The 18,470-nt window shown below is 27.6% G+C and overlaps 4 protein-coding genes across 5 annotated transcripts in view; 3 read left to right on the top strand and 1 right to left on the bottom strand.

The window, feature by feature from the left end:
• LOC102671355 (divergent protein kinase domain 1C) overlaps window positions 1–3,703 on the top strand; it is a 7,354-nt gene extending 3,651 nt beyond the window's left edge. The window contains exons 2-4 of the mRNA XM_006613224.2: window positions 1,822–1,982; window positions 2,396–3,083; window positions 3,316–3,703. Coding sequence (XP_006613287.1) covers window positions 1,822–1,982; window positions 2,396–3,083; window positions 3,316–3,546 — 1,080 coding nt within the window. The 3' untranslated portion in view covers window positions 3,547–3,703. The remainder of the gene's footprint in view (window positions 1–1,821; window positions 1,983–2,395; window positions 3,084–3,315) is intronic.
• A 1,867-nt stretch (window positions 3,704–5,570) lies between these two features.
• On the top strand, window positions 5,571–6,715 carry LOC102681197 (putative ATP synthase subunit f, mitochondrial). The gene is made up of 4 exons (XM_006613213.1): window positions 5,571–5,811; window positions 5,889–5,987; window positions 6,350–6,466; window positions 6,550–6,715. The coding sequence occupies exons 1-4, from the start codon at window positions 5,691–5,693 to the stop codon at window positions 6,576–6,578; spliced, it is 366 nt and encodes a 121-aa protein (XP_006613276.1). The 5' UTR covers window positions 5,571–5,690; the 3' UTR covers window positions 6,579–6,715.
• Window positions 6,716–7,425: 710 nt separating this feature from the next.
• On the top strand, window positions 7,426–15,787 carry LOC102681324 (TATA-binding protein-associated factor 172). Of its 2 annotated transcripts, none has more exons than XM_006613215.2 (15): window positions 7,426–7,614; window positions 8,173–8,222; window positions 8,459–8,706; window positions 8,784–9,133; window positions 9,203–9,548; window positions 9,620–10,242; window positions 10,329–11,104; window positions 11,172–11,742; window positions 11,827–12,121; window positions 12,204–12,505; window positions 12,572–12,885; window positions 12,983–13,733; window positions 13,872–14,150; window positions 14,242–14,880; window positions 15,220–15,787. In XM_006613215.2, exons 2-15 carry the CDS (start codon window positions 8,212–8,214, stop codon window positions 15,415–15,417), a joined length of 5,703 nt encoding a protein of 1,900 aa, XP_006613278.1. In that variant the 5' UTR covers window positions 7,426–7,614; window positions 8,173–8,211; the 3' UTR covers window positions 15,418–15,787. The 2 variants fall into 2 exon arrangements, with proteins under 2 accessions (XP_006613278.1, XP_006613277.1); XM_006613214.2 differs by having other exon boundaries at window positions 8,781–9,133.
• The window catches only part of LOC102681073 (alkyldihydroxyacetonephosphate synthase), a 12,386-nt gene continuing 9,631 nt past the window's right edge, over window positions 15,716–18,470 (bottom strand). Inside the window, exons 4-6 of the mRNA XM_006613212.2 lie at window positions 17,769–18,057; window positions 16,997–17,306; window positions 15,716–16,783 (exon numbers count right to left, since the gene is read on the bottom strand). Coding sequence (XP_006613275.1) covers window positions 16,010–16,783; window positions 16,997–17,306; window positions 17,769–18,057 — 1,373 coding nt within the window. The 3' untranslated portion in view covers window positions 15,716–16,009. The remainder of the gene's footprint in view (window positions 16,784–16,996; window positions 17,307–17,768; window positions 18,058–18,470) is intronic.

Here is an 18,470-nt window from a genome sequence, read left to right as displayed (position 1 = left end):
TCCGTAATCCGTTTTATACATAACTTTCTACTTCTACCCTTTTTTTTTTTTTTTCTTTTTTTCGCGTTGCTCAAGTATTCATACTTGTGATTCTGGGACAATGATAAAGATTATTTCTTTTTTCATGAATTTTGAATACTCTATGAATATTCTGGATGAAAAATACATATATTGTAGAAACATAAAAATGAAAGAATTCATATAATAATATAAAATTCATAAATATAAATTTAAAATATTTAATATATATATATAATAATACAATAGTCAAAATATGAGTTTTTATTTATTGAATTTAATAAAAATTTTATAATTGAATTAGTCTTTTCTTAAAAAGAATTATACAATTTTATCAAATAACATATTTTGCACTTTAATTAAATGTTTACGACAAACATTACATAATTGATCATAATAGGATTTGTTTAGTATTAAGTATTAAGATATTAGATTAGATAATATTAAGATAAATTATGCTATTGTTAATATTAAGATAAATTATGTTATAAACAAGTTTCTAAGTGAATGGTTGAAGGAAAAAACTAACCCATTATTCGGCCAAAGTTTCGCAATATTTCTTTATTCTGTTTATGGTAATCTCTTAAACAATGTATCTTCTCTCTCACAATAACCTTACTTCATTCCAGAACGACTTTTAGAAGAAAATAACATAACGAGGAACATAACATGTTTCGTAGGTGTAGATCATACACTACCAATCAAAAATTTGAAATCTTTTTTCCAGTTATATATTTACATTGAACCTTTTGTCAATTTTATTATTAGTGAGTATAATTAACACTATAGATATCAATAATAATTTCATTTATATCAATAGATCCTTCATAAAAAAATTTTTCGACATATAGAATAAAATTCTAACCTAACTCTTGTTTCGATTCTTGAAATTTTGGATTATGTTAGTGATTCAAAACTTTTGACTGATAGTGTACTCTCGCCGGAATCTGTTTTCTCAAGTTCGCAATAAACGTAAGAAAACAAACTTATATGATACTTAAACCTAACCTATACACTTTTCGCAAACGGAATATCCCTTAAACCGTGACTTTTACATGCGAACGGAGATCGCTCGAGCGATTCAAATACCATTGTCGTCATCGACATCCAAGTAATCTTGAATGAAACTTGATTTCATTGAGGAAATTGCACAAAGAAACGATTCATATTTACGATTTTATATTTTCCTTTGGATAAACGAATTTTCTAAAGCAATAGATTATTATTATATTTTATTATTATTTATTTTAAAATATCTATATATTCATAATAAATAATATAAGAAAAAAATATTATATATATATACAAATCACAGACGTTTCAAAACAAGAAAAAGTAAAATTATATTGCTTTAAAGAAAGTAGTTTATATACGTGTTCTTGCCATCTTGTTTGTATTAACATATAAACTGTTATATGTTAAACGGGATGACAAACTATGAGTGAATATAATGCAAAAAATAAATGTATAATAAATAATGTTTTAAAGGAAGTAACTGGCGAAGTCTGATTTGCGAGAAATTTCGCCTCAATCATAAAATTGGTTTAAAAAAATTCCCTGTTTCAGTTCGATGTTTTACCGAGTTTTTGACATAACCCTTTTGTCATAAGAATGCTCGTAAAAATATTGTAAATGAAAAATATGTAAGAAGGAGAATAATATAGTAACGAGATCGTATTGTGAAAAAATTTTAAAATTTTAAAAAAATGAAATATAGTGATTCGATGATAATTTGATTATACTTGAAAGAATTTTTACAATGCGAATTATTCTTACGGTACCTGATCATTATTCTCATTTCAGTGCAGCACGCACAAAAAAGGAGCTGCAATAGGAATTCTCTGCGATCCACTATGCGCGGAAAGAAGGATTCACTCGCTTGCCTGCGAAACACTGCACGCGGGCAAAGAAGCAGTCTTCTCGGCTCACTGGGAGACAACTCGACTTGTGTTCAAGGCTTCAAGGTTCATTTTTCTTTCTTTCATGATATATATCACATCAAGTGTTTTCCAACTTTTTTCAAAACCTTTTTTGTGATATTATTTGTGATCTCCTTTCTTTCTATAAGATGAGAAAAATTTAAAAAATTAATTAATTTTTTATTGCCATTAAATATAACTGTTTTTGAATCAATTATCAAGAAAATCATCTTGATTTATGTTATATAAATTCAAAAAAAGTTATAAATTAAAAATGATGGCTGCATTCTCTAAAATTTTTTATTATCAAAATGTTTATCAAAATTCTAAAAATATTTTAGAATTTTTTTAAATTCTGAAAAATTAAAGTTATTTTTAAAATTAAAATTAAAGTTATACGCCAATTTATCATATATAAATAACGGAAATGTACACGATATACATGATTGCAATTTCAGAACGAAAGCCCCATCGGAGCAGTTCGAATCGTTGTTTTGGACGGACACGAGCGGAACGAGGCACTTCCCGTCCGAGACGGACTTCAACACCATGATCAAAGATCTGGTCGTTAGCAAGCTGAACGTGACGCTGTCTCAGCATCAATTAGAGAGGCTAGCGCGACTTCGTACGCATCGTGTTGAGACCGAGCCCAGAAGGCGACAGCTTGAGATGGAAAATCTGTGGCCGCTGTTACAGGAAAACGAGTATCTGATGAGCATTCTGTACGAAGACAGGGACATTTTTCCACAGTTGATTGGCACATGCGGGACATTCTACGCGGTTGAATACGTACGACCTATAGAAACACCCACGACAGTTCTCGCGCTCTCCGATTCGAAACCGGAATGGGCGAAACGATTGAAGCTGGCCGTGATGATACTAGACCTGCTCGAAGAACTCGACACCAACTTTCCCGAACCGATACATCTGTGCGATGTGAAGATAAACCATTTCGGTTTGCCCTTAGGCGGGCAGAAACTCAAGTTCCTCGATCTGGACGCGGTATTTCCTAAAACGATTATCAGCCGTATCACTGCGGACAGCAAAAGCTGTGAAAAACACGAGGACTGTGATTATTTTGATTGCAGGTCTTTCTGCTCGAAAAGGAAACGATGCGAGTCACCGGTTGCCAACAATAATTTACAAGTAATTAATAATTATAGTTTGATTAATGAATCAGTTAAATTAATTTGAAAAAATTCTGTTGTTCAGTTTATTTCAGTATTCTCAAATTACAAATAATTGAAATATACATATATATAGTTAAAACATATTTTATTAACATATATATATTTTATAAATTAAATATAATTATAAAAATAATAAAATTAATATCGGAAAAGTTAATTGCTATTGCTAAATGGCTATTCAATTTCAGATTATATGCGAGAAAATATTTCTCGGTTGGACTCTCTCAGGGACTCTTATAATTCCTGGACTATTAATGTCAGAGCATACCACCAGCTCACTGGCGGTTCTTTTGCGACAATGTGCGAATCCAACTGGTGACATCGAGCATTTACCACGTGCTGCAGTACCAGACAATCTCAAAACACGATTATATAATATGCTACATGAAATGGAACAGGAAGTTGCTGCTTCCGTTTAGAAACGTTTTAATTCAAACACTAAAAATTTAAAAAATATTAAAGATCTTGATTTTTATGAACAGATATACATACATATTTTCAAAAGTATTGAGTTAAAATAATAAAAGATGTTGCAAGAATTAATTTATTGTAATGAAAAAATTTATTAAAAAAAAATATTAACAATTAGAAATATGAAAATGAAAATAAAAATAGGAAAATTATAATCAATGAAATTTTCTTGAAAAATTTAATTTAATAAGACAATTAAATTACCAATATTATTGAAATTTTTCAAGAAATTCATATGATATCTAACATTTTTTTAAAAAATATAATATGTGAAATTATCTTTGAAATATATATTTTTTTAGAATTTATTGACCTTCTAAAGTCCTAACAATAATAATAAATTTAATTTTTTGAAAAATATAAAACTTATCAATAGAATGCGGATATATGTATATGCATTTATGGAAAATTTAAAGATGCAAAAGAATATTTGTAATATATGTAATATACAAAAATAGGAAAAATATCCAAAGTAAAATATTTATCGTAATAAATACAAATTTTTTTCAGGTTTCACTTTTCCATTTATTTATAAAAAAATGAAAATATAATAAAACTGAATTTAAATTAATAATAATAATAAAATATCCGCAATCTATTAATTAAACTTATTCGAATAACTATACATATTTAAAAAACTGATAAATATTTTTATTATAATATATTATTTATTTTAATGAGAAATTTTTTTCATAATTAAATGAAACAATTTTTTAAATGAGCAATTTTATTTTTATTTAAATATGTAACTTTTGAAACAAAAATACTAAAAATTTCAAAATAGCTATATTTACAAGACAAAATTAAAATTCGCTTTTGTTCGAATAAAAAAGTGTTTGGCATATATTTATGAATTAAAACAAATCTCTGAAGGAGCGACTTTTATAATTATATTTATTAAGCTTCATTGTCATTTTAACCTTGAAAAATGATTTCCATCATTAAAAAATTAATTTATTTCGGAAGTTAGTAAGAATATAAAACTTCATGACATAAATTCATTGAATCGAAAGTGAATATTAAAAAAAAAGTGATCGCAAATTTTCCAACTTTCTACTGAATTCAGGGAGAAAAGTAATCTTTATATCTAAAGAATATAAGAATATAATAATATAAGAATATAATAAAATTAATGATCACTAGAGGCTAGTGATAGTAATAAGAAATAGAGAAATAAATTGATCAACAACGAGCACAAATATCAATTATCTTACATGTATATAATAATTATAATCATACTTTAATTTAAAAATTCAATACGCTTAAATAGAAGTGGAAGATATATAAATATTATTTTTAGTATCTACACTTATGGCTTGAGAATTTATTAAATAAGAATTCAATAATTTAATAATTAGTAACTTTTAATAATTAACAATACATTTTAAAAAAGCATTGTAGAATTATATTCTATCTTTGTCAAGATTTTGATATCTACTGCAATATAAATTTTGCATGTAAAAGGTAACTTATAAATTTAATATCAGATTTTAAAATTAATTAGCAAATGATAAAATATAATTTTCAATAAAAAATAATTTCTATGCATGTTAGTTATTTATTTTAATGAAAAAGTTACTGAATGTTTATTTTGAAATTAAATCATTATTATCTTAAATATGTATATGTGTATTTAATACTTATTCCATAAAATTTAAACTTTAAGTCATCTATAATATTAATATAAATAAAATCTTACAATAAAAATTTTAAATAAATTTGAAGTAAATAAAATTTTTAAAATTAGATATATGTATGAATAAAACCGTACGTTTTCAAATTTAAAAATAAAAATTTTCTTGATCAATATTAAATAAAATTAATAATTAACATTATATTTATATTATATTATTATTACAATTTATTTTGCAAATAAATATGTAATAAATTTAAGATTATTATGAATAATATCACTATTAAATTTTTATAAAATCACTAGCAAAAACATTATATAATAATTTAACTACATAGTTAGGGATTTTGTCTTTAAGTGATTGTATATTCTGTATCCGAAATAACCTATATGCAGTATTACTTATTCATCGAAACATTCGAAGTATAAGTACGTGTTAAATAATTTAGTCATCTTATAATGACGATTAAAGAAAATAAATTCACTGAATTAATCAAATTTAAATCCTGGGGTTGTTATCCCGAAGGATATAATCCTGCAGAACATGGCCCATATGATCCTTCTCGATACTACGGGAAACGTAAGATACAAATCATTTTTAATTATTTTTTTAATTGTAAATGAATTAAATATATTAATTATTATTTATTCTTATAGCTGATACACCATTTGGCGATGTCAAACTTGGTGAATTATCAGCATGGTTTAGTCGACGTGAAAAAGGATTAAGACAATTTGCAGCATTAATTTCTCGAGGTATAAAGTCATTTTATAAATATATATATAGTTCACAAATTATGTAATACTTATATTAAAATCTTCATTATTATATGTATATAATATTATCGAGAAAATTAATTTTAAATCAATTGAAATAATTTCTCTACATATTTTTATATATTCAAAGAAATATTTAAAATTAACTTACAAGATAACATTAATGATTAATATATAGATTTTTATAAAATTTTATATAATTCATTGAAATCAAACTATATAAAATTTCATAAAAATCTATATATCAGTCATTAATATTTTCTTATGTTATAAAATCAAAATTTATTATTATAATATTGTTACAAATATTAAAATATGTTCTAATTATAATAAAATTACAGCACATTGGCGTTGGCAATTAAAATATATACACCCCAGGAAAGCAAATATGGCTCCATTATATCAAGCTGCCGTTTTAGGTTCAATATTTGGTTATTGCGTAAATTATTTGCGTCTCAGTAAGTTTATATACAATCTTATAATTGATTATTAATTATAAAAATTAGCATATTAATATCATATTGTACATTTTCATTTTCAGGGGGACATAGAAATTACAAATATCATTAAAACATTATATATTATCAATGTTTTACATATAAAAATGTATTCAAAATGAAATACTATTGTAATGATTTAGTTAACAAAAGTAATGTCAACAATTTTAGACATCTATAATGTAAAATAAATATTATTCAAACATTTAATTATGTGTAATCATAGAATATAAAAAAATATTTAATATTTCATAATTTATTTTTTATTATTTTTTTATATTTTCTATATTTCACTTAAAAAAAAAATTCTGTTATTTAAAATAATAAATATAAATTAAATAATATCAATATAGTGAATAAATCAATGTAATAATTAGAAAAAATAATGAATATCTTAAATTATTTGCATATATATTCTTATTTTAATCTCTAACTTATATCGAAATTTCAAACTTAAATTTTAGTTTTACACTGAAAAGTGTATGAAAAATTGTTTATTATACTAGAAATTGTTCATATATTAGAATTTATAAAATGGTATAATTATAGTATAATTATATAATTTTAATTTTAAATATGTAAATATAAAATTTTTAAAACGATATATAAAAATGTAAAAAAGAATTTACCAAGAATCATGAATAATTAAATTGAATAGAAGTATTATAAAATAAGAGAATAACAGGAAGCATACATATGCATTCTGATTTTATTATTAAAGAATGATATAATAATTTTGAAAGTAGTGTTCCTAAAACGTATGTGTACGCGGCATAATTTCTTTCTACGCATAAAGCATGTGCAACTTAATGTGATCATTGCACGAAGAAAACGTTGATTGGTTCATCGATCTATAAGATGCAAATAATCCACCAATGAGAGTAAAATTGGGGGACAAAACTCAGGTTCCTCTGCAACATGGCTGTCAGTATAAATTTGATGCTTGTAACATGCGTTTCTCTCCGAAAAATTTGACAAGTAGTCTGTCTAGCTGTCGACTTTTTCGAAATATACAGCGTAATGTGATTTTCGGGGAATCAATACAGTGGGAAACGGCTATGCGGGTTAGCTGAAACCTAGCAATTAAATATATTATATTTTAAAATCAGGTATGCTGTACGACTGTTCACTATTTATTTATATGTCCATATTGTGTTTTTTATAATATCTCAAAAAATATCATGTTATGGTTAATTTTCTTAATTAAAACTTATATCATTTTCCCCAATTTTTTCATTATATAGATCTCCAAACTTTGTATCGATTAAAAAACATTCTTGCAGATGTCATCTATCATTTTTTTCATTAATCAAACTGCAACAAACTTTCGCTCTTAAACTTGACAATCGATTTTTTTTATTTAGATCATTTTCTTTTTATTAAATAAATAATAAATAATATATTGTTTATTTTGATATTTCATGTACTCCACTTTATTTTGCATAGTTGGTGCATTCCATATATTTTCAATTGAATTTTTGTGATATTTAACAATATTTTAAATATATGTATATATATATATATATTTATATTTATTTCTTGTAAATATTAATATTATATATAATAATTTTTAATAATAATCTCTCATTTATATTTGTAAAAATTATTTATTGTAAAAATTATATATAAATATATATATATATATTATTATTTTATTTTGATTTTAGGGATTTATAGCTGTTCATTGATCAACATTACTTATAAACATGACATCAAGGTAAAATACTGATAATTATTTATGTGAAATAAAATATATAAAGTAATATGAATGTTTATAATATTTACTATTGTTTAAAATAAAATATTTTATTATGATATAATAATGAATATAATTTAATAATTAAGAAATATTATTAGTAAGATTTATATATATTTTTATAAAATAGATTATTATTTATAACTTTATATAATAATAAAAAGAATTTTATGACAATTATAATGCATTTCTATTAGGCTGGATAGGCTATTCATATTATTAGAAACAGGGACAAATGCAGTAACTAAAAGAGCTGCAGCACAACAGTTAGGAGAAGCACAAAGGTTACATCCTCATGATTTACATCATTTATTAGCAAGAGTTTGTACTCTACTAAAATCTCCACAATGGGATACTAGAGTTTCAGCTGCACAAGCTATACAAGCTATACTTGCTCAAGTCCCTGTTTGGGATCCACTACCTATTAAAAAAGAAACACATATAGGTAATTAATTTTATTTTTATTGTTATTTAAATTTATTATATTTTATTTTTAATATTACAATTTTTAATTGGTAGAAGATAGTGGAATAAAAAAATCAAATAATAAGTTAAATTTGAAAGACTTTGATATGGAAAAGATTTTAGCACGTAGTTCACATCTTACTGGATCAGAAGGCAGTGAATATGATTTAATTGCTGTTGATGGAGAACAAATGCTACTTCCCAATCAAGAAGAAAAAATTGCTGCTAAGTTAGGTCTTCATCCACAATTAATAGGAGTTGATACATCAGAATTATTTACAGCTGAAGATCTTACTCCAATAGTATTACCACCTACCTCAAATATACAAACTAAAGTATCTGTGAGTGAAACATTAAAACAATCTGGTGGTCTTAGTAGACGTGAAATGAATAGAGCTAGACGTAAGGTAATATATAATCATTTCATTGAAATCTTATTATCAAAAATATAATTGTTTAAAATATTTATTAAATAGGCACGACAATCGGTTTCGAAACGTTCACGAGAATCGGATGACCATCGTAACAACGAAGATTATCATAATAATTCAAATGCTCAATCTCCCGTTAATACGGGAGAATCGTTAAATAAAAAAATTAAATTAGAGGAAGTAATTTCATCAGAAATTGGCATTAATTATACACAGACTGAATCAACCAATGGAGTACCAGATAGTACTGGTTGTTGGCCAGATACTTTGATAGATTGGCCTTTAGAATCGTTTACAGAAAATCTCTGTCAAGATTTATTTAGTCAAAAATGGGAAATAAGGCACGGCGCAGCAACTGCGTTACGAGAACTTATAAAACTTCATGGGAAAAGTATAAAAATATTAACAATTATAAATTACAATAAAAGAATCATATTAATAAAATTAATTAAAATTTAACAGGCGCAGGTAAATCAAGGGATCAAACTATAGAAGAAATGGCAGAAAGTCATTATCAGTGGCTTATTGATGCCGCTCTGCGATTATTATGTGTCTTAGGACTAGATAGATTTGGCGATTTTGTTTCTGATCAAGTAGTTGCACCTGTACGGGAAACGTGTGCCCAAGCACTAGGTTCTCTTTTATTATTAGTGCCAAATAAAAATGATAATGAAAATAAAAATGGAGGAATTATAGGAATACTTTCAGTTATGCTAAAACTTTTAGAACATGACGAATGGGAAGCTAGACATGGTGCATTACTTGCACTTAAATATTTGCTTGCTGTACGAGATGATCTATTAGATGACATTTTACCAAGAATATTTCCAGCTACTATGAAAGGTCTTTCTGATCCAGTTGATGATGTAGGTGCTGCTGCAGCAAGTGCACTCATACCAGTAGCATCTGCTTTACCACGTTTATTAAAACCATTAGAATTGGAAGCAATTGTAATTCGTCTTTGGGAACTTTTACGTGAACAAGATGATCTAGCAGCAGCATGTAATAGCTTTATGGGATTACTTGCTGCTATACTTTCATTACCTTCGGCACGTGCTTGTCTTACACCTCAACCATTGTCACAAGTAAAAATCAGAATAATACAATTACCATTTTTTATAATATTTAATTTTTATATTAATATAATATAGTTTTTATGAATATATTCTAGGTTTTACCACGACTCTGGCCATTTCTTAGTCATTCTAGTTCAAGTGTACGTAAAGCCACTTTACAAACATTACAAACATTAACCGGAGATGACGGTGCTCATAATGAAAATAAAAAAGAACGATGGGGTGAAGGAGGTGGACTTGTTTTGCAAGAAGCTCTTCGTCATGTTTTTCAACGCGTGCTGATAGAACATGTAATTGCCATACAAGATGTAGCTGAACGTGTTTGGGAAAATCTAGTCGTACAAAGTGATCTCGAACTTTTATTGCATGCTGCGTGTCCTCTTGTCAGCACTTGGCTCTGTCTTGCTATGCAACCGGAACACGTGCCATTTAATCCGAACTTGCTAATGATAATAAGTTCTAGTAAAACAGCTAAAAGTAACCAAGTTATTGGTATTTGCGATGGACAATCAGATGTTACTAATAATGGAGGAAATAATAATGTCGGCACAAATGTAAAATCCATATCTGAATTAAAAGTTTATATTGGTGGAATTGAAACTGTAGCTCAAAATATAAGAAAATCAAATGTAATTCAGGCTCGTTGTAGAGCTGCACGAATGTTAGGATTGTTATCGCATTACGTAGTACAACCCGCACCAGGTGTTACTTACACACCAGATGTACCTAGTCCTTCACTTTGTTATGCTAAAGTATTACTGGCACATCTTAATTCGCGCTCGGCATTGCAACGCACTGTTGCAGGTTTAACGATGTCACATTGGGCGACTGTAAATAACATGAAACCTCCTACAATACCAGATATTCTAAGGTATAAAAATAAATCTTCCTATATTACCTTTAGTTAATGTAATATAATAATAATATGTTTTCAAAAGGAAGAGACTATTGGAGTGTTTGAACGAATGCGTATACTATGATGAGATCGCCACATCTTTTACTCGTCTACTACACGACAGTCGTGATTACATTGCTACTCTCAAACATTATAAATTGCCTGTTCCTATCGAAATAGATGCATCAGGAGTAATGACTCTCGATCAAATTGCAAATCTTGCTGGAAAGCCAATTTCAGAACTTTGTGCCATGGGCAATGTGACAAGCTCCGGAGGATCGAGCGGAAATATTAGCGGCTCTTCTAGTACGATTAAGTTGAAACCAAAGTTGATCGAAAGTTTAGAAGATAGACGAAAAGCATTAGAAATAGGTGCTGCCGATACAGCAGCCCAGCAACTTTCGTATAATGTTATGTCAATGGCGGCACTCGCTGGTGCTGCTACGATGTTACATTGTCTTCCTCCGTCCCCACAACCTTTGAATCCATTGGTAAAACCATTAATGGAATCTATCAAACGTGAAGAAAACGAAGAGTTACAAAAGTTAGCTGCAAAGCATTTGTCATATCTAGTTGATCTTTGTGTAGATAGAAAACCTTCTCCTAATGCAAAGGTATAATCACAAAACAATTGAAATGATTAATATAAATAGCTATTATGTTCTTTTAGAATAATTTATTATAACTTTATATCGTAGATATCGACCAATTTATGTACATTCCTATGTTCGGATATTGAATTTACACCTCGTGTGAATTGTAATGCAGACTCAGATCTATTTGATGGAATTCTTACTTTAAGCAATAGACAAAAACATGCTGAAAGAATAGCTTATAATCGAGGCGCCAATAGTGGACTTGGTGGAAGCAGAGGACCTGGTCGACCACCAACAACTGAAATTCCTTTAGAAGAATTACTTGCTTGTGAGGAACCTGAAGCTAAAGCTGCTAGAACTCGTCGTCGTGGAGCTACTTTAGCACTTACTGCTATAGGTTTGCAATAAAAAATTCTAATAAATGTAATATTAAGAAATTATGCAAATTTATAATTCATTTATCTTTTTATTTTTTATAGCTATGCTATTTGGTTCACAATTACCTACACGTTTACCACATCTTTGGGAATTAATTTTACCGAACATATTACGTGAAGAGGATAAAATCATTAGTCGTGAAAATACTCAAGAAGAAGTAAATCAATTAATTTTTGGTTTACAAGTTTTAGAAATTATGGCTCCCAGTCTTGATAAAGCTTTACTGCCTCCCGCTCTAGAATGTCTTTCATGTTTGTGTCAATTATTGGCTCATCCTTACAAAGCTGTTAGACACATGGCATCAAGATGTATTGCTGTATTAGCTACATTAGATACTGAAAAGGTATTATTTTTATTTAATATTTTGTTAATCCTTGATTGTTATCATTATATTAAAATTTTATTTCAGATAATGATTCATGTTACGCGCCGAATAATACCACTTCTAGAAGCAACCGGTGGAGAAAAAATATATTCAACAACTGTAGTAGCACCTAGTGAAGTAGATACAGTAAGACAGGGTGGAGCTGAAGCATTAACGTGTCTTGTCGAAAATTTAGGTGTTAATATTGTTCCATATGCTGTACTCTTTATGGTTCCTTTACTTGGTCGTATGAGTGATCAAAATCAGGCTGTAAGATTAGCTTGCAGTGCTACATTTGCAACACTTGTACAATTATTACCTCTTGATCCTGGTGCAATTGCAGATCCACCAGATTTAGTGTAAGTTTAAATTTTATTAGTGAAAGAAAGAGAATGAACATAAACTTAATATGCATTCAATAAAAATTATGTATTATGCATTTGTAAAATTTTTTAGAGAAAAGAAAGCACAAGAGCGACGATTCTTAGAACAACTTTTAAATCCACGTAGTATTCCAGATACCGAATTACCGATTTTAGTAGCTGCCGAATTACGTTCTTATCAGAGACAAGGCTTAAATTGGTTAAATTTTTTAAATCGTTATCAACTTCATGGAGTTTTATGTGATGATATGGGTCTTGGAAAAACATTACAAACTCTTTGTATATTAGCCTTAGATCATCATCGCAATCCTCATGCTCCACCAAGTCTAGTAGTTTGTCCACCAACTCTAACTGGTCATTGGGTATATGAAGCAGAAAAGTTTTTCGAAACCAAAGATCTTTCGGTATTACAATATGCTGGCACACCACCCGAACGTGAAAAATTACGTCCAAGAGTTACTTATCATAGACTTGTTGTCGCCAGTTATGATATAGTACGTAAAGATATCGATTACTTTGAAACTCGTCAATGGAATTATTGTGTACTTGACGAAGGTCATGTTATTAAAAATGGAAAAACAAAAAGTGCAAAGGCAACTAAACGATTGCATGCAAATCATAGACTTATACTCTCGGGAACACCAGTACAAAATGACGTTCTTGAACTATGGTCCTTATTCGACTTTTTAATGCCAGGTTTTCTAGGCACTGAAAAACAATTTGCGGCAAAGTACTCACGTCCTATTCTAGCTTGTAGAGAACCAAAAGCTGGTCCAAAAGAACAAGAGGCTGGAGCTCTTGCTATGGAAGCACTTCATAGACAAGTAATTCTTTTTTTTATATACATTATATTTTCTTTTTTATTATAATAAATATATAATATATAAATATATAAATATATTTATTATTTACATTTACATACATATTACATAGATAAATTCTTACAATTTTATATTATACAGGTTTTGCCATTTTTACTTAGACGAAATAAAGAAGATGTTCTTCAAGATTTACCACCCAAAATTACACAAGATTACTATTGCGATTTATCATCATTACAACGTATGTTATATGAAGATTTTCGTACTCGACATTCTGCTGCTTTGTTATCTTCTACATCATGTAGTTCGACGGGAAATGATTCACATGGTGGCCACGTTTTTGAAGCTTTACGATATCTACGTAATGTTTGCAATCATCCTAAATTAGTCTTGAATCAACGACATCCATTATATACAACAGTTAGTATAAATCTATATCTATTATATTTAGATTTACTTATTTATTTATTATATGTTTTATTTACTTATTTACTTGATAATTCGTTTTTAGATATGTAATACATTGAAACAACAAAAGAGTACTTTAGCAGAAATAGAACATGGAGCTAAGTTACCTGCATTAAAACAATTATTATTAGATTGTGGCATAGGACAACCCCAACAACAACAAAGTCGCAATTCTGTATCTGCTGGTGGTACTCCAGATAATCAACCACCACAACAGCAACAATTAGTGAGCCAACATCGAGCTCTTATTTTTTGTCAATTAAAAGCGATGTTAGATATTGTAGAAAAAGATCTTCTTCGTATACATCTACCAACGGTTACGTACCTTCGTCTCGATGGAAGTGTACCAGCGGCACAAAGGCATTCTGTAGTAGCACGTTTCAACGCTGATCCATCTATAGATGTGCTTTTGTTAACAACTCAAGTTGGTGGTCTCGGATTAAATTTAACTGGTGCAGATACCGTTATATTTGTTGAGCATGATTGGAATCCCATGAAAGATCTCCAAGCTATGGATCGAGCACATCGAATTGGACAAAAAAAAGTAGTAAATGTATATAGATTAATTACAAGATCAACAGTAGAGGAAAAGATTATGGGATTACAGAAATTCAAACTTCTTACTGCAAATACTGTAATTTCAACAGAAAACGCGTCTTTGGAAACAATGGCAACTGATCAGGTAACATATATAAATCATTATATTAAATTATATAATTATAGCTATTATAATAATAAAAATTTTTTAATAAATTTATCTTTTAATAAAAATTATAATATAATTTCTCAATATTATTTTTACATTTTTTAAGTTTCAAAGAGATATTATATTAAATTTATTTTAATTATGTATTAAAAATAAAGTATCTTTAATAAATTTAGTAATCTTTAAATAATTATTTAAATATTGAAAATGAGATAACAATATTAAATATATTTTATAAGATTTCCGAAATATTCTATGATAAAATTGACAAAATTTTCAGTTTATAATAAAATTCATTTAATAATATATTTTTAGCTACTAGACTTATTTTCATTGGATGATAAAGGAAAAAAACAAGAAACAAAAGATGATGATGTACCCAAAATTACTGGAGTTCCAGGCATTAGTCGTTCTGTCCTAGAAATTCTTCCTGAATTATGGGAACAACAACAGTATGATGATGAATATGATTTTGATTCTTTTCTGTCTACTTTAAAGGCTGATAACCTGTGAGCTTATGATTTTATACATCAGTATCATCAATGACATAATAATGTAATAACATATTAATACATATTTAAAATTTTATCACTTTGAAAATGAACATATGTAAATCAGACCTGATAGCAAAACAGTGATTTTATTAATTTTGTAGACTGAAAATAACAAATATTCAATGAATGTATAAAAATATAAGATTTAAATTAGTTATAGATATATATATATATGTATATCTATATATATATATATATATATATATATAAAGAAATTTAGATAAATAAGTTGGATGATATTGATTAAGTACTAGAAGTAAGTAAGTTTTGTTTATTTATAATAACTTATAAAAATGTCGATACAATTACAATTCCGTATTTGTACCAAACAACACATGAGTCACATTTATTTATATTATACTAGTCTCTTTTATCACTGTTACTTTATACCACCACACATAACAACGATAAAAATGGCAATATCAATTGTTTTTTTCTTCCTCCTGTTCTTATTTTAAATTTTTCTGAACAGAAACCATTCTTCTGAATAAAATGATTTCTGATACAGTAAGTCCCAAGCTATCACAATGTATGTTTCAATGTTATTCACTTCATAGTTTTGATACACAATGTGAATCTAAATTTCCAGCAGCAAATATATTGTGAGGATCCAAATGTGCTTTGGCTGCACGATAAAGAGATACTCCCATTTTTCCTACTGCTTCTGAATAGAAATAAGAACGTAATTTTCCTACACCATGATGATGCGATAAAGAACCACCACTTGCAAGAATTTCTTCACGTGCAATGTGTTCAATAGTTTCATATGTTTCTACCGGATTCGAAATATTTTTATAATTAAAAGCCATATAAAAGTATACACAACAACCAGCATCATAAGTCTGTGTAACACGACAAGATATAAGATAATAATCGATTCCACGCGAATAACATTCTCTTATCACTCGTGATTTCACATTTCTACACAATGATAATGTACGACTCCATGAAACAGATGTTTCAAATGATTCAGCCACAATGTAGAAGTCAAGACCAAGATCTCGAATATATGCTATAACAAATGTTAAAATATAACCTCGTTCACCATTTGTTTCTCCTGCTGGAATACCATTGTGTTGCTTTGCGATATTATAAATTTGTTGTTCTTGTGCTGCCACCTCAGCAATTGTGTCACCTTCGAACAATAAAGTAGCGACGCATATTTGGTCCCATTTAAAATGTTTTATCCTAGTGATATAAACTTCTTTTAATCCTTGTAGAATTAAACCAGCCCAATTAGATTCAGGTCGCAACATTTGACCGAATTGGAATTGTTCATTGTCCATCAATCGTATACTAGCAGGTTGACATCGTGCCTTAGCTACCTGATTCATAAAAATGTAAAATGATAAACTTTATGAGAAATAAAGTTAAATAGTTTTAAAATATTAAATGTTTATAATAATCAAATTTTTTAATTTTTTAATTAAGAATTTTTATTAAACTTTTGAAAAAATAATCACAATAGAATTATCAAAAACATATTATTACATGTTAAATATTATAATAAATAAATATTAAATAAGTTAATAATTTACCTGACGCAACGCTGATACACCGGCTTGAAAATGTGGAAAAACTATGCTACCATATTTGATTACTTTTGGCAATGATCTGACTTTTATCACCACTTCTGTAATGATGCCCAAAGTTCCTTCACTACCGAGGATCATATGGTCAAAATCAGGACCACAAGAAGCTCTTGGTACTAATATACCTCTTTCTAATGTTATTTCTGGATCTTCCGTTCTACCTGTGACCATTCGTACTCGTACAACTAGATCTTCAATATTCCCATATCGATTTTTTTTCATGCCACTTGCCCTCGTCGCAACCCATCCACCTAAACTGTTCTTTCAAAAAATATAATCGATCATATGGCTAATATCCTTGTAATTGCATAAATAATATATAATATTTGACTATTATATATATACCTATACCTATGTATGTATGTATGTATAGGATGAAATTAATGAAATACTAATCATTTTCGAAACTGTAAGGTTTTTAGTTTTTTTAGTTTTTTTAAGTGAAAATAAAATTGCGAAGTATTTTTATCTATTTTTAAAGAGAATATTATTTTATCATTTGATAATTTTATAATATTATAAAACTATCAAATGATTAATTTAATAATATCATCGAGACCTTCATTTATTCGCACCTTTTTATTTCACATAACTAAATATGACAAAAATAATAAACTTATTTTTTAATATTTACTAAAATTTTGATTTATTTTTCACATAAAAATGAAAGAAAAAAGAAAAATAAAATTTTTTTTCATTATAATAGAATATCGCATACCTAGAAAATTCATAGGAATCAGGTTCGTGACCAGAAGTTAGACCGTGTAATCGAAGTTGTTTCTCAAGGTCTTGACCGATAATACCAGCTTCACAACAGGCAATTAAATTTTCCCTGTCTATCCATAATATGCTATTCATTTGTGATGTATCCAGCGATATTATTGTTCGTCGTTCATTTGCCGGACAAGAGGAAGCACCGCTTACACTTGTTCCACCGCCAAATGGAATACAGACCAATCCGTATTGAGCACACAATTTAATTATTTTTACGACGTCATCATGACATTCTAGAAATACAAACATATATATAAATTTTCAAATATTTAAATGATTTTTTATCATGAATTAGTAGAATATATATATTTGTAATTATATATAATGCAAATGATAGCATTAGAAATTATTCAAATAATAAAAATTCATTATAATTCATTGAATAAATTTACAAAAAAAAAATTCATATTGAAAAAACATAAAAATAAAGAAAATTGAAAAATACATAATAATTAATTACTTTTAATTACGTAAAAAATAATTTTTTGTAAATAATAAATGAAATTTACATTTTTATATAAAATAATGTAACAAATATACTATTTTAATTAATTTTTTAATTTAATTTTTAATTTTTTTTTTTGTAAACGTATTTGATATGTTATTCTAATTTGCTTTTTACAATGATTATAAATAAATATTTATT

The sequence above is a fragment of the Apis dorsata genome, unplaced genomic scaffold (genome assembly GCF_000469605.1).
Source record: "Apis dorsata unplaced genomic scaffold, Apis dorsata 1.3 scaffold_137, whole genome shotgun sequence".
NCBI lineage: Eukaryota > Metazoa > Arthropoda > Insecta > Hymenoptera > Apidae > Apis > Apis dorsata.
Note: the sequence above shows the minus strand (reverse complement) of the source record. Positions and strands in the feature narration are given on the sequence as shown.